A 13,358-nucleotide genomic window follows, 5' to 3' on the forward strand; every position below is an offset into this window, starting at 1 on the left:
GTCTGCCCTGGGTTCTACTGGGGTGCGCTTGGAGCGGCTCATTAGGCAGTCGGATGAAACACCCTGCCGCTCCCCTCCTACGAGGGAGTCTATCAGCCCACAGGGAGACAGGAGCAGAAGAGCTGGGGAGGGGGCCTCAGGAGGATCATCCCAGGCCCGCAGAGGGCTCTGCCAAGGCCACAGGGTGGTGGGTGGCTGCACCCCCTGCTAATGCCCATCATCTCCTGCCCCATCCGGGCTCCCTGAGCATACACTCAAGCCAGTCATGGAATGTTAGCCACTTCCCCATGAGTGTGTCAGGGCCAGGCACCCTCAGCACCGTTCAAGGAGGAGCTAGGCAGAGTATAGGGGTTCCCGAAGGCCAGAGATGGCCTGGCTTTATTGCAACGATAAATCCTCGGCTCTCTGCAACAAACCGGGGCTCTGCCAGCCTCCCCTCTGTCTCTCGTGGACGTGTAATATCATCTCCCATTTTCTGATCATCATAGCAGCACTGCAAGGCTTCAGGGATAACATGGGGTCTCCCCCCCACTTTAGGAGTGGCAAAACTGGAGATCAGAGGGCAGCCCTCTGACTGCTGGGCCCCTTTTTGCCAAAGTACCGGAGAAGGGAACAGCCACCCCTCTGAAAGTTTATAGGGAGAACACATTGTCCCCCCGGCTGGGACAGAAGTCTCTCTTGTACCATACGTGTACCCATTATCGAACTGGACATTCATTGCGGCAAGAATCCGAACCTCCATGTAACCATAAGCAAGCTGAGGCCCAGAGACGGTCTGGCCTTGCCTGAGGTGACACACTAAGTCACTGATGTGGACAGGGCAGAGCTCAGGCCACAGCTCCCTGGCTGGGAATACCCAAGCACTTCTGGCTGACTCCAGTCATGCCTTGGAGACCAATGCGAAGGCTGCTTCATCCAGGGAGCCCACCTTGATTCCTGAGTGGGATCCACTCTCCCATCAAGGCCCACTTGGTAGTGACAGGACAGGGAGGTGGGGGACCAGCTGGGAAAATCTCCAGCCCTGGGCTCCCGTCCACGGGCAGAGCCCGATCTTGGCTCCAAGTGTGGCCTGGGAGGTCCTGCGAAGTCAGCACCCTCATCTGCCGACCACCGCTGGGGGCACCGGAAGACAGCATGCACCTGGCCCCGCATGTATGCTGGCCCTCTCCAGACCCAGTATCTGAGAGCCTCTTGGAGGTCCTGCCTCTCCAGACACAGTCCGCAGGGTGGCAGGTATGGCCTGCCTCCGCCATCCACCCAGCCTTGCCCAGGCCCCTCCTCCGAGGCCCGGGCTCTCACAACACCGAGCCCCTGGGAGACACAGAAAGTCACAGTCCAAAGGGGCGGCCCAGGCCTGAGGTGCTGGGGGAGCCTGGGGGAGGGAGGCCTGATTCTCTTTTTGTTTGACGAGGGTAATTCTTAGAAGAGCAGGCATTTGTGACGAGCCGCCTCAAGAGGTAAAGAGAGAAGGGGCATTCCAAGCGAGGGGACAGCCTGAGCAAAAGCAGGGTGAAGAGGTGGGGTTGTCCTGGGAGGTGTGAGGGATTGGGGGTGGGGGTGGAGGTCTGATGAACATCCCCCAGCAGGGATCTTCCTGTGTGGCTGCAGGGGCTCCTGTCACAGGAAGTAGGGGTGGAGAGACTTAGCTGTCTGTGTCCCGCCTGCACTGGGCTCTCCCCCTGGACTCTACAGAGACCACTCTCCCCTCCCGCCTGCCCCTGGACACAGCACGGTTTCCCATTTCCGTCCCTGGAATGGCGTCCTCCGGCTAGGCTAGAAATCAGGGGACGATGGGAGGCGTATAAAGGACTCCCTCAATCTCTTCCACAGCCAGTCTGTAGATTATACTTTCCAAGTGTCCCTAGAATCCCTCCCTTCACAAAGAACCTGCATATGCCTCCCTGGGGCGAGGCCTCCCCACCTCCACCGCAGGCCCCTCTGCGCATCCTCCACAATTTAACAAGACTGGTTCTGGCACAGCCTGAGTCTGACTGGGCTCCCTCCACCCAGGATGGGGAACAGCCTCAGGCCCAGGCCACATGGCCACAACCTTCCCGCCTCACGTTGGAGCCAGACTGCTTTCAGTTCCCAAACACAAGAAACTCGGGTACACGAGGAAGCTGGGGTCCGCACGGCACCCTGTGCCTTGAACACTTCCCCAGCCGGGAGACGGGACTATCAGACACCAGTTCAGCCCAGCTCCCCTGCCAGGGTTTTCCTGGGCTTCAGGCAGGGATCATCCTGGGTGGCCTGGGTGTGTTGGATCTTGTCTGTTCCCCCACCAGCCTGGGAGCTCTTCAAGGGAGGGGGGAGCTGGGTCAGATACCTCTCTAACTCCAGGGCCCAGAGCAGGTATCAGGATGGGTCTGTTGATTAAATAAGTAATTAGTGCATCCCAGACAAGACAGTGGGTATGGAACCGTCTGGACTGGGGAAGCAAGCAGGGGGTAGTGCAGGCTGTGCCTTCAACCCCCATGGCTGGAATAAACCACTTATTCTTCCTGGAGCCTCCTCTGTGAGACAGAGGGGTCAAATGAGCTTTTTAAAAACAGCCCTCAAAAGGCAAGTGTGCTATAGAAACACAAAAGAGGTGACAGTCACTATCTGTCTTGGGCTGGGAAGTTCCTCCAGGTGTCTGACCTATATGCCTCTTGCTACCAGAGAAGCTGGTTTTGACATTGTGCCGCCTCCCACAGACACGCAGTCCTCAGGGGGCCCTGGGGGACAGCCTGGGAACTGTCTTCTGTCCTACCAAGTCCTTAATTGGCAGCATTAGAGTAATGAGTCACAGACAACAACCAATTAATTATCCCTGGTTATAAAAAGCCTCACTTCCCCTTCCTAGCTGTCGAGTGAGCCAGCCTCCTGCTGCCAGGCTCCTCCACTCCCTAGGGGCTGGGGGCAGAATAGGTCATTTCACCTCTCCGGTCCTCAGTTTCCTGCTTCCTTATTTGTCCAGTGTGTGTCCTGGGGGTGGGGGACTGTAGGAGCGAAGGCTTGGAAGAGGTTGGGATGCATCAGGCTAGTGGGACAGGAAGGATCAGGCTGGTGGGGCAGGAAGGAGGCTGCCAGCTGGCACGCAGAGGAGGGGGTTCCTCCGGGCTCCCCAGAATCCACTCCGGTACCGCGGGGCCAGCCCTTCATCCCAGAGCCATGGAGGGCTCCTGGTCCCACACTCTTCTTCCTCCTCCCTCAGGCAACTTCCCAAGTGTCCCTCCAGCCCCCCTTTCTTCCGCTTCTTGTAAGTTCCCATTTAATAACATATTCCAAACATGTATGTCCTCCTCCCATCAGCCTCCATCTTCTGGAGGCTCCTGCTGCAATTCTATTGTGGACTCCCTCCCCGGTGTGATGTGGCTTCAAGCCTTGAGTTCCCCATTGGCATGACAGTTAAAGTTAGGGCCGATCTAACTAACAATCAACAGGGCAAGGCAGGTAAGCTCTGGGATCCTAGCATATACTAGGTACCCAATAAATGGTAACTATTACTCTCCAGCTTTATTTCCAAGGCTGAGCAAGATCATGGGCAAAATGATTCTGTGACTCACTGCCCCGTCTATCACCCCATTTCACAGATGAGCACAAGAGAGGTCTGCCTTCACAGAAGAACTTGACCCCGGGCTTGTCTGAGTTGGGAGAGGCCAGGGGAGGCTTCCCGAAGGGGATTTGAGGGGATGCAGTGCCTGGGCAGGGGGAGGGGCCCCCAAAGTCAGAGGGGAAGTCAGGGATGAGAAGAGGCACAGGCCCAAAGATGGAGGCCCCGCCCCTTTTGGAGGCCCTGGCAGTGCTCTCCCTGCCCCAGCCCCCAGCCTGTGCTCCCAGAGCTCACCCCAGGGCCTGTTTGTTCAGGGAAACATACAGAGTTTGCTCCTACTGTGCACCTGCCCTGACAGCATCACTTCTCCACACTGTGTAAGCCAGAGAGCCCAGCCCACATCACCATCCCCGCCTAGCAAGCTAAGGAGGACCGAGAGGAAAAACAAGGGGGAGAGAGAGAAAGGGTGTGCTGGCAGAGGCTGGAACCCAGGAAGCGGGCGGGGAAGCGGAATGAGGTGAGTGACAGCGAAGGGGGAGTCTGTGGTTCGTGGGTCACCTGAGGCGAGCTCAGCCCTTCCTGTGGAGGCCCTGACACCCCCTGACACCCAGCGCTGCGGCAAAACCCCATCCTGGCCAAGCTGGCTTGCCGTCTCTGCAGCCCGACTGCCTTTGCTCCCTACCTGGCACCCCAGACCCTGGCATTTGCAGAGTAGGCAGCACTTGGGCTCCGAGTCAGCTCAAAACTGGCCTCAGCACACCACTTCCTCCACCCGGGGCCCCGTGCTGGCCCAGCCAAGACCAGTCACTTCCTGACTCGGAAGCCTGGGATGAGCCTGCCCTGGGTGCGCTGAGGGGTGTGAGATGTCCTGGGAGCCACGCCTTCCTCCAGCCGCTACTCCCATGGCCAAGGGCTTGCTGCTGGGGAGCCCAGCCGTCCTCCTCCCTCCTCCCTCAGCTTCGCTGTCTTCCCACCCAGAGCCGTTGGACCTACACTGCCCAGGGGCCAGATCCCAGCTCGGCCCCTCACTGGCATCCCAGGCTTCTGCTTCCCCATGTAAATGGTGGTGACGGCATCTAGCTCGAGGGCCCGTTGGGAGGAGCGAGTGGAGTGGCCGTGTGTCAGCGCTCAGCACCGCTCCTGGCACAGACACCCGGGTGCCGGCTGCCTGCCAAGCTGCTGCCTTTCCCGAGGCAGGGAGGCCCTGCTGCCTGCCCCCAGTCCCTGGGGAGAATGGACCTCAGAACAAAGCACAGTGTAAAAGGAATTCTCAAGTCTTGACCCAACCCCTTCTTCCATTTCACAGATAGAGAAGTTGAGGCTCTGGAGTCCAGACTTAATGACTAGTCTCAGCCAGCGCTGTGCCGGTCACTTCATGCCACTAGTGCATGCCATCCACTGGCAGCTCCCTGAGGAGGGACGTTACTGCACAGGTAAGAAAGCCCAGAGTCAACTGGGTACGAGCAAAAGAGGCACAATATGGACTTAAGCCAGCCTGACTCCCGATCATCACTGTGGGGGAGATCCCACGAACACGTGAGGGGAAAGGCTGTCCCAGGCAGGGCCGGGGTTGGGCAGGCTGAGGCTGCCATCTCAGCACCGCAGGGACCTGCCCTGAGGACTTGGGCAGGCCTTTCCCTCTTCCTTGCCTCAGTTTGGCCTGTGGCCTCCTCTGGGCTGGGAGGGGGGGACGTGGCAATACATCAGGCCACGTGGCACCTGCTTCTTACCATTTGGGAGTCACGACCCCAGGCTCCTGACTCAGGCTAGTGCTCTGGCGGCCACCAGCACGTGCAGAGAAGGAGGGCAGGAAGGTGGACAAGCTTCCCCATCCTTCCCATCCAGAGAGCCTGGTGATACTTGACCTCTGGCCTCAGCTGCCACTCACACCCCCTTGGCCACTGCAGCCTGTTTGGAGGCTGGCTTCTTTGTTCCGACAAACAGGGGAGAGGAGGAAAGCTGTTTACCAGGAGGCAAACCTTTTAGATAAACTCCATTGACCTCACTCTCTTCCCTCCTGAAGGAGTTGGGTTCCTCCAGAGAAGAAACTGGATCCCTCAGCGAACAGTGACCCCAGGACGGAAGCGTGGCTCGGCTCCGGGTCTGGCTGGGGGAGCAGGACACCAAAGGAGGCTTTCTTTATCCGGCCGAGCACCTGCTGCCAGCTCTGACAGGCCTGTAGCTCAGGTGACAGAGTCCTGGTGCCAGCCCACGGCCCTGCCAGCTCCCAGGCTCTGGGACGGCCTGGCACCACCTCCTCACCCTTCCCCCCAACACTCCACCTGCCTGCCTGTCTTCTGGATCTGCCAGGAAGCTGGAAACTTCTGCTCACCTGGGCATGAGCCCCTCCTAAAGCACCCCCTTCTGCGTAGACCTCAGGAGCCGCCCAGGTCCCGTGTGTCAGAGGAGAGCTCACCAGCTACATCCGTGACAGGCCAGCCTACTTCCTATCCCACCTGGGTCAGGTAGATTTAGGAAGGACCACGGGCCCATTTTACAGAAGGAGAAACTGAAACCCAGAGGAGCATTGAGCATCCAGAGCCACACAGCCGAGTGATGGAGCTGAGACCCTTCCCTCTCGCTCCCACCGGCACCCCCTGCGCTGGGGCTCCCTAGGTCCTCTGACCCCACCCCAGCATGGCTCACCGGCGTGGTGTCATCGTGAGATCTCTGGTAGCGTTTCCAGCGGCAGCCATAGATGCCCGTGAGGCAGGAGAGGCACAGCTGAGGCTCGTAGTACTGCAGGGGCTGGTGTCTCACCATGCTCTTGCGTGCGGCCCTGGCGCCCGGCCCTCAGGCACCCATGGAGACCCCTGGCCTGTCCTGCAGGAAGAAGCGCAGGGGTGAGGTGGGGAGGTGCAGGCAGTCAGCCCCACACCCAGCCTCATTAGGTGCCAGTCCTGCACAGGACCCTGCAGGGAGGCACACACACTTGCGGGTTCCCCACAGTCTCCTTCTCCTCACCCTCCACCCCACTCACCCCCGGCCACACTTGCTCTGTGCCTGCTGCTGCTTCCTGTGCCCGGAATACTTTTCCCATAAACTCCACAGGGCTCCCCCTTCCCCTCCTCTCCTCAGGTCCTTGCTCAAATGTTCTTTTCTCAACCAGACTTTCCCAGGCCACCTCCTAGACTGCAAGCCCTTCCCATACTCCCTCAGCCATTCTCGGCTTTATTTTCTCAATCGTGTCCTCCAATGTACTTTATTTAAAATATAGCAGGCACTGAACACTTTGAACACCTCAGGCGGCAGGTACAACAGCCCAAACTCATTTGATAACTGAATGAGGTTGTGGTTGAGCCAGGAAACTGCTCTGCTGCCCACAAAGCGTTCACCCCTTTGGGCTCAGGGAGCCGTCAGCCCAGGTAGCTCTGCCCGTGGGTGGTGAAACAACGAACAGTAGCTTGTGGGTCGAGCTGCTGCTGTCAGGGCAACTGTCCGGTCTTGCCTGGTGCCTGGGAGACACCTGTGAGGGGCTCGGTCTCTTGGGGCCAGAAAGGGCCAAATGTGGCCGAGTGGCCACCAGCCTGGGGGCCTCACACACCCTGATGTCAAACTCAAACATCATCTGATCTTATCACCACCGCTGTTATCCCATTCACAGACGAGGAGCCTGGGGCCCAGAGCCAGGAGTCAGGACGCAAGCCTCAGTCTGTGGGACTCTAGAAACTCAAAGCCACATGTTATGTGTCAGGCCCTATCTTAGGTCCTGGAGACAATGTAAACGGGACAGGCACACTGATGCTCTCAGGGCCCCTGTAGGACGGGTGAGAGGCAAAGTCAGTCACTTAGAACTGTACTAACTAAGCCCTGTGAGATCAAATTCACAAGCCAAAACTTTCACCCTTTATTTAAAAAAAATTTTTTTTAATTTATTTTTAAGTTAAATTTATTTTTGAGAGAGAGACAGAGGGTAAGCTGGGGAGGGGCAGAGAGAGAAAGAGACACACACAGAATCCAAAGCAGGTTCCTCTGTCAGCACAGAGCCTGATGCGGGGCTTGAACCCACAAGTGGGGAGATCATGACCTGAGCTGAAGTCAGATGCTTAATCAACTGAGCCACCCAGGCATCCCAAAATTTGACCCTTCCAAAGTATACAGTTCAGTATTTAGCATACTCAGTTTTCAGTATAGTCGCAAAGTTGTGCAACCATCCCTACTATCTGATTCCAAAGCATCTTCATCATCCCAGCAAAAAACCCCAGACCTATCAGCAGTCACTGCCTCATCCACCCCACTCCAGCCCCCGGGCCCTGGCAACACAAATCTACTTTCTCATTTATGGATTTGCCTGTTCTGGACATTTCACATGATTGCCATCAGATGGCATACGGCCTTCTGCGTCTTGCTTCAATCATTTACCATGTTTTCGAAGCTTGCCATATTGTAGCAGGAATCACTACTGCACTCTGTTTTAGGGCTGAACGATCCTCAACTGTACGGAGAGATGATTTTACCCATTCATCAGTTGAGGGACATCGAGGTTGTTACTTTTTAGTTGTTATGAGTCATACTGCTAACGAACAAGTTTCCGTGTGAGCATGTTTTCAGTTCTCTTGGTACATACTTTGGAATGGAGGTGCCGGGCCATAATGGCAATTCCACATTTAATCTTTTTTTTTTTTTTTTTTTTAAATACAGATTCCCCAGCCCCACGCCCAGATCCCACATTCTAGTGCTGTAGACTCAGGATGGGCTGAGGAATCTGTATGTTTTTAAGTATTTATTCATTTTGAGAGAGTGTGCGAGTGAGTGAGCAGGGGAGGGGCAGAGAGAGAGGGAGGGAGAGAGAATCCCAAGCAGGCTCTACACTCATCACGGAGCCCAATGCAGGGCTCAGTCTCACGAACCGTGAGATCATGACCTGAGCTGAAATCAAGAGTCGGATGCTTAACCAACTGAGCCACCCAGGCGCCCCTCCACGTTTAACCTTTTGAAAACGGCCAAAGGCTGCTTGGCAAAAACAGCAAAGCGGCCGCACCTTTTGACATTTCCCATGTATTATCCTTATCAACACCATTCCCCAGATGAGAAATCTGAAGCACAGAAAGGTTTAGCCATTTGCCAAAGGTCACACAGCAGAGCCAGTCAGTCTGGCTCCAAGGGGCCTCGCTCTAGGCCCAGGGTTGGCAAATGATAACTCACGGGCTGAATCCAACCGGCCACCTATTTTTATATAAACCACAAGCTAAGAATGGTTTTTCTATATTTTCACAGTTTGGGGAAAAAAACTCAAAACAAGAATATTTTGTGACACACGAAAATTGTATGAGACTCAGATTCCAGTGTCCATAAATAGTATTATTGGATGCAGCCTCAATCATTTGCTTAAGTATTGTCTATGGCTTCTGTAATTGTAACTGCAGGGGTGAGTGATTCTAAGAGAGACTGAATGGCCAACAAAGACTAGAATACATACAGCCCAGCCTTTTGCGGGGGTGGGGGGACAGTCTGCTGACCCCTGCAACCCCTGGGCAGCTATAATGGCTCAGGAGCTGGTATTCTAGAGAGAGTAAGGGGGGCCCATGGGCACTTCACACTGTGCATGGAGGGGCGGGGCATGCTTCCAGGAGGCAGCACTGAGCCAGGCCTGTCTGAGGCCTTAGTGCCCCTGGGGCTGCTCCAGGGGGGTGGTTCAGACCTACTGCTTCCACCTCGGCAGCACTCAGGGCCTTGACCCTTCCCCCCCGCCCCCCAAATGCTAACCTCCGCACAGGGATTATAGCCCCCAGTCTGTAGGAGGGGGGAGATGCATTAGGGCCTTGCTGGGAATATTGACTGACCAGGAGCCTCCTAATTGCTGGGAATTGTCTGGCATAGCCTGTGTCTGCGGCTCCCCGGGGAGGTACGTGGAGCACACGCAGCTACTGGGGGCTCTTGGGGCCAAGCCAAGCCCAGGGCTTAGGGAACTGAGGGGGTGGGGTCTGGTGGCCTAGGTCCCATGGGGTTGTGGAGCGGGAGGGGCAGCTGGGGGCAGCACTCTCAGTCTTACTTTATTCCACCCTAGAAGGAGTGTACAAATGTATTCCCGCATTCGCAGCCTTCCAGAGCGGGTAGATGGCCAGATCTTACAAAGCCAGGGGGCCAAATCCTACCCCAAGATTAGGGCCTCTACTGGTCAGCTCAATCACATCTGTCCCCACCTTTGCTCTGTGACTGGGGTTTCTAGGGTTCTTTCCTGAGCCTTGGTTTCTGAATCTGTAAAATGGGGTAAAAGCCTTTGCCTTGACACCTACAGGGGACCAGATGGGGGAAGGGTGTCCCAGGAGGGCACATCGCTGCAGTGACTGAAGTACAGCAGGTGGGCGTTCTGTGAACAGGAGTGCACACAGAGGTCTCCCTGCTCTCGCCAGCCTTTCCCAGGACTCCCAGAGCCTGGGACTGAGCCCCACATGTCCTCTGCCCTCCCCCCATCCCCCCACCAACTGAGCATTACAAGGCGCCAGGAATGGAAATTGCACTTCAAATCAGAAGAGCAGAATCGCCTGCACTAGAGCCTCAGCCCAGGGCTCAGCTGATCGTGGCTCTTGGAATCGGCTCCTCCCCCCACCCCCATCCAATGAATTTTCACATGTTCTCCTGGGGCCTTTTTGTCCTTTCCCATGGCTTCAGTTACCAGGTGTGGACAAGCCCTTCCAACTTGCAGGGTCACCCAGGCCCTGCGGACCCAGCACAGCCACACTGACCTCCTCACTACCCCAACCTGCTTCTAACATCCCTCACAGCCTCTTCCTTGGCCAGTGGCCTGACCCGGGTCTCATCTCTCCCCTAGATAGAAAATCCTCTGGCCTCCCTCTGGGCGTCACACCCCACCAACCCAAGCCCTCAGCTGTGGCCAGAGTGAGCTCTTGAACAAACGGCCTCTGATTCCTCCAGCCTCATCCTCCAGAACTTGCCATCCCTCCAGCTGATAAACACCTCTCCATCCTTCAAGTCTCAGCTCAGATGTTACCTCCTCCAGGGAGCCTCCCATGAGCTCCAGGTTTGGTTAGAGAGTTTCCCAGTCTCCCATAGCCCCAGGAGTCCCTCAGTCTTCCCCAAGCACCCTGTGTGAGCACCAATGATGGGCCTCTCTCCCCCATGGGATGGCTTGGGTTGTTCCCATGTCCCCAGAGACCAGCCGCAAGAGGCGGGGGCACTGGGGGCTTCCCGGACGGTGCTTCTGGGGAGGCCCGGAAGTCTTGCTAACAGAGATGTGCTGCTCAGTCACGGGGCACTCAGACAAGCTCCCAGAGGCCAGACTCTCCCCAGCCTCCCCCGCCACCTCCTCTTCCCGCCAGGGCTAATGGCATTACTCAGGATGGATCGATTTCTCCAAGCCACCTCCAGGACTGCTGATATCAGCCAAGTTCCCAAGAAATCCCTAGCTGGGAGCTCCTCCTGGCCCTGGGATGAGAGAAAGCCGTTGCTCCTGAGCCTGATGTTCAAGGGCGCCCCAGAGTCCAAAGTTCTGTTTTCTGCCTGAATTCCCAGCCCCTGCCCTGAACCTTCACAGCCTCCTGTTTTACACAGGGAAGGGCCTTCAGGGGTCAGGCCTGGGATGGAGTGAGCACCTGCTATGGCACAGGATACTGGCACCTTTAGGGTCCCTCTCCCACCCTGACATCCTGGGCATGGACCTGAGCCTCCTCCTGCTTCTACCTCACATGACCATCCTCACTGCCCTGAACCATGCTGGCTGTGGCCGCCAAGCCTGTCCGCCTTCCCGAGAGTGGAAAGAATTTCAGGCCAGGTGTCGGTGCCCAGGTTCCAGCCTGGTCTTCAACGGACTTGCTGTGTAACCTTGGACAGGTCACTGGCTCTCTCTGAGCCTTACTTTAACCACCTGAGAAATGGGGACTAGATGGAGTGATGCAAAAAAGTAACCAAGGCTGTGATCAAAGGAATAAAACATAGATACGTGTTACAACATGAATAAGTCTTAAAAACATTATGCAAAGTGAAAGAAGCTAGTTAGAGAAACTGACACGGATTGTACCAAAGGAGAGCTCGACAGCCTTTCTTTACAACCTAGAAATATTGGCGCCAGGTGAACAGATGAACAAACTGTGATCCACCCAGACAATGGAACAGTACTCAGGGATAGAGAGAAATGTGCCATCAAGCCACACAAGCTACCTGAAGAGATCTTAAAACCATTGTTAAGAGACAGAACCCTGAAAAGGCTACATCCTGTATGATTCCAGCTCTATGACACGTTGGTAAGGATAAAATCATGGGAGTGGTGGGTGCAGGGGGTGGGGGCAGGAGAAGCACAGATTTCTAAGGCAGTGAAACTCTTCTATAGGACACTGTAATGACGGACACATGTCACCATATATTTGTCAAACCCCAAAGAATGTACCACACCAAAAGCGAGCCCTAGTGTAACTATGACTTAAGTGAACACCGTGTCAACATGGTCTCCAGCAGTAACAAATGCGCCACCGGAACATAGGATGTTAATATGAAGGGCAGCTGTGGGGTGGGGAGGGAGAGTATGTAATAGCTCTCTTTCCTTTCGATCGATCGATTCTTCTGTAAACTTAGATACGTTCCAAAAAAAAAACCCAAAAAAGTCTAAGGGCACCTGGGTGGTTCAGCTGGTGAAGCATCAGACCCTTGATTTTGGCTCAGGTCACAATCTCACGGTTCATGAGTTCGAGTCACACGTCGGGTTCTGTGCTGACAGCGTGGAGCCTGCTTGGGATTCTTTCTCTCTGCCCTTCCCCCCGCTTGCGTGTGTTCTCTCAAATAAGTAAACTTAAAAAACAGTATATTCATTAAATATATATGGATTTAACTTTGATATCTCTATCAATTGACTCATCAATAGAGAGGTAGGCAGGCTGGAGAGATTAAGTGATTCACCCAAGGCCAAACAGCTGACGGGGGAGAAGGGAGGATTTGAACCCGGGACTGCGGAGTCCTTCCATGGCACCAGCCCTAGAGGGAAGGTCTGCCCACATTCCATGGCTGTGCCGGCCACAACGCCGGTATCACTGCAAAGTGCATTGTCAAAGGGCTTGGCCCACTATTTCGGTTTGGCGCAATATTTTGGTTGGCGCTAGGGGAGCAGGGACATGAAATGGCACCAAGAACCCAGGGGAGGGAAAAGAAAACCCCTGACAAATGTAGGGCTGGGGGAGGAGGAGACCAGCCTCCAGCAGCCTCCCAGGGCCCAGTGAGGAAGGCAGGGCGTGGGTGTGGACAAAGAACGGTCTGCACTTCCTGTTGGCTGTGGCTGCCCTCGCTGTCCTCAACCCAGCCCAGCGTTGGGTGACCAGCAAGCTGGGTGGCCTCCACAGGCCTCTGGCCTCAGTTTTCCCATCTGTATCATGGGATACATGCCACCAGATGGTCCCCAAGGGCCTTTCAGGCACACACCCTAAGACCTTCTAAGCACCTGCTCTCTCTTCATCCCCAGGAGGAAAACAGAGATGGGGCTGCACAGGAAGGGGGGAAGGAAAAACCCCATAGTCCTTGCCCAGTGTGAGGGGAAGAACCCCTTCCCTTCCCAGGACTGGTGCTGGGAGCCCTGAGCCTGCCCCTGCCTAGAACAGTCAAGATGAGGATGAGCTGCAGGAAGGCCTGAGACAAGGGTGGAGGCCGAGTCATGCTGAGCCTCAGGCCCGGGCTCTGCCCCTGCCCAGGTGCCTTCACCATCTTTGACAGAGACCAAGGTACAATGATGACCCCAACATTCCCTTGGAGTAAAACCCAAGGCACAAGAGGCACAGGGCGATGAGGACTCCTCCCCGTGGCGCTCAGGGAACATGGCCCTGCAGGTAGACCAGCACGTCCCTGTGGCTCTTCCTCACCACCCTGCCCGTCCCCTGCTTCC

General features: G+C 55.9%; 1 protein-coding gene across 2 annotated transcripts in view; it reads right to left on the reverse strand.

Annotated features, from left to right (window-relative positions):
* GDPD5 (glycerophosphodiester phosphodiesterase domain containing 5) overlaps positions 1-13,358 on the reverse strand; it is an 85,319-nt gene that overhangs the window by 35,744 nt on the left and 36,217 nt on the right. The window contains exon 3 of one of the 2 annotated variants that reach the window (XM_039228727.1): positions 6,182-6,358. The exons of the other annotated variant lie outside the window; for it this stretch is intronic. Within the exon in view, the coding sequence (XP_039084658.1) occupies positions 6,182-6,298 (117 nt within the window). The 5' untranslated portion in view covers positions 6,299-6,358. The remainder of the gene's footprint in view (positions 1-6,181; positions 6,359-13,358) is intronic. 2 annotated transcript variants of the gene reach the window in all.

The sequence above is a fragment of the Hyaena hyaena genome, unplaced genomic scaffold (genome assembly GCF_003009895.1).
Source record: "Hyaena hyaena isolate Hyena2069 unplaced genomic scaffold, ASM300989v1 scaffold_34, whole genome shotgun sequence".
NCBI classification, from domain to species: domain Eukaryota; kingdom Metazoa; phylum Chordata; class Mammalia; order Carnivora; family Hyaenidae; genus Hyaena; species Hyaena hyaena.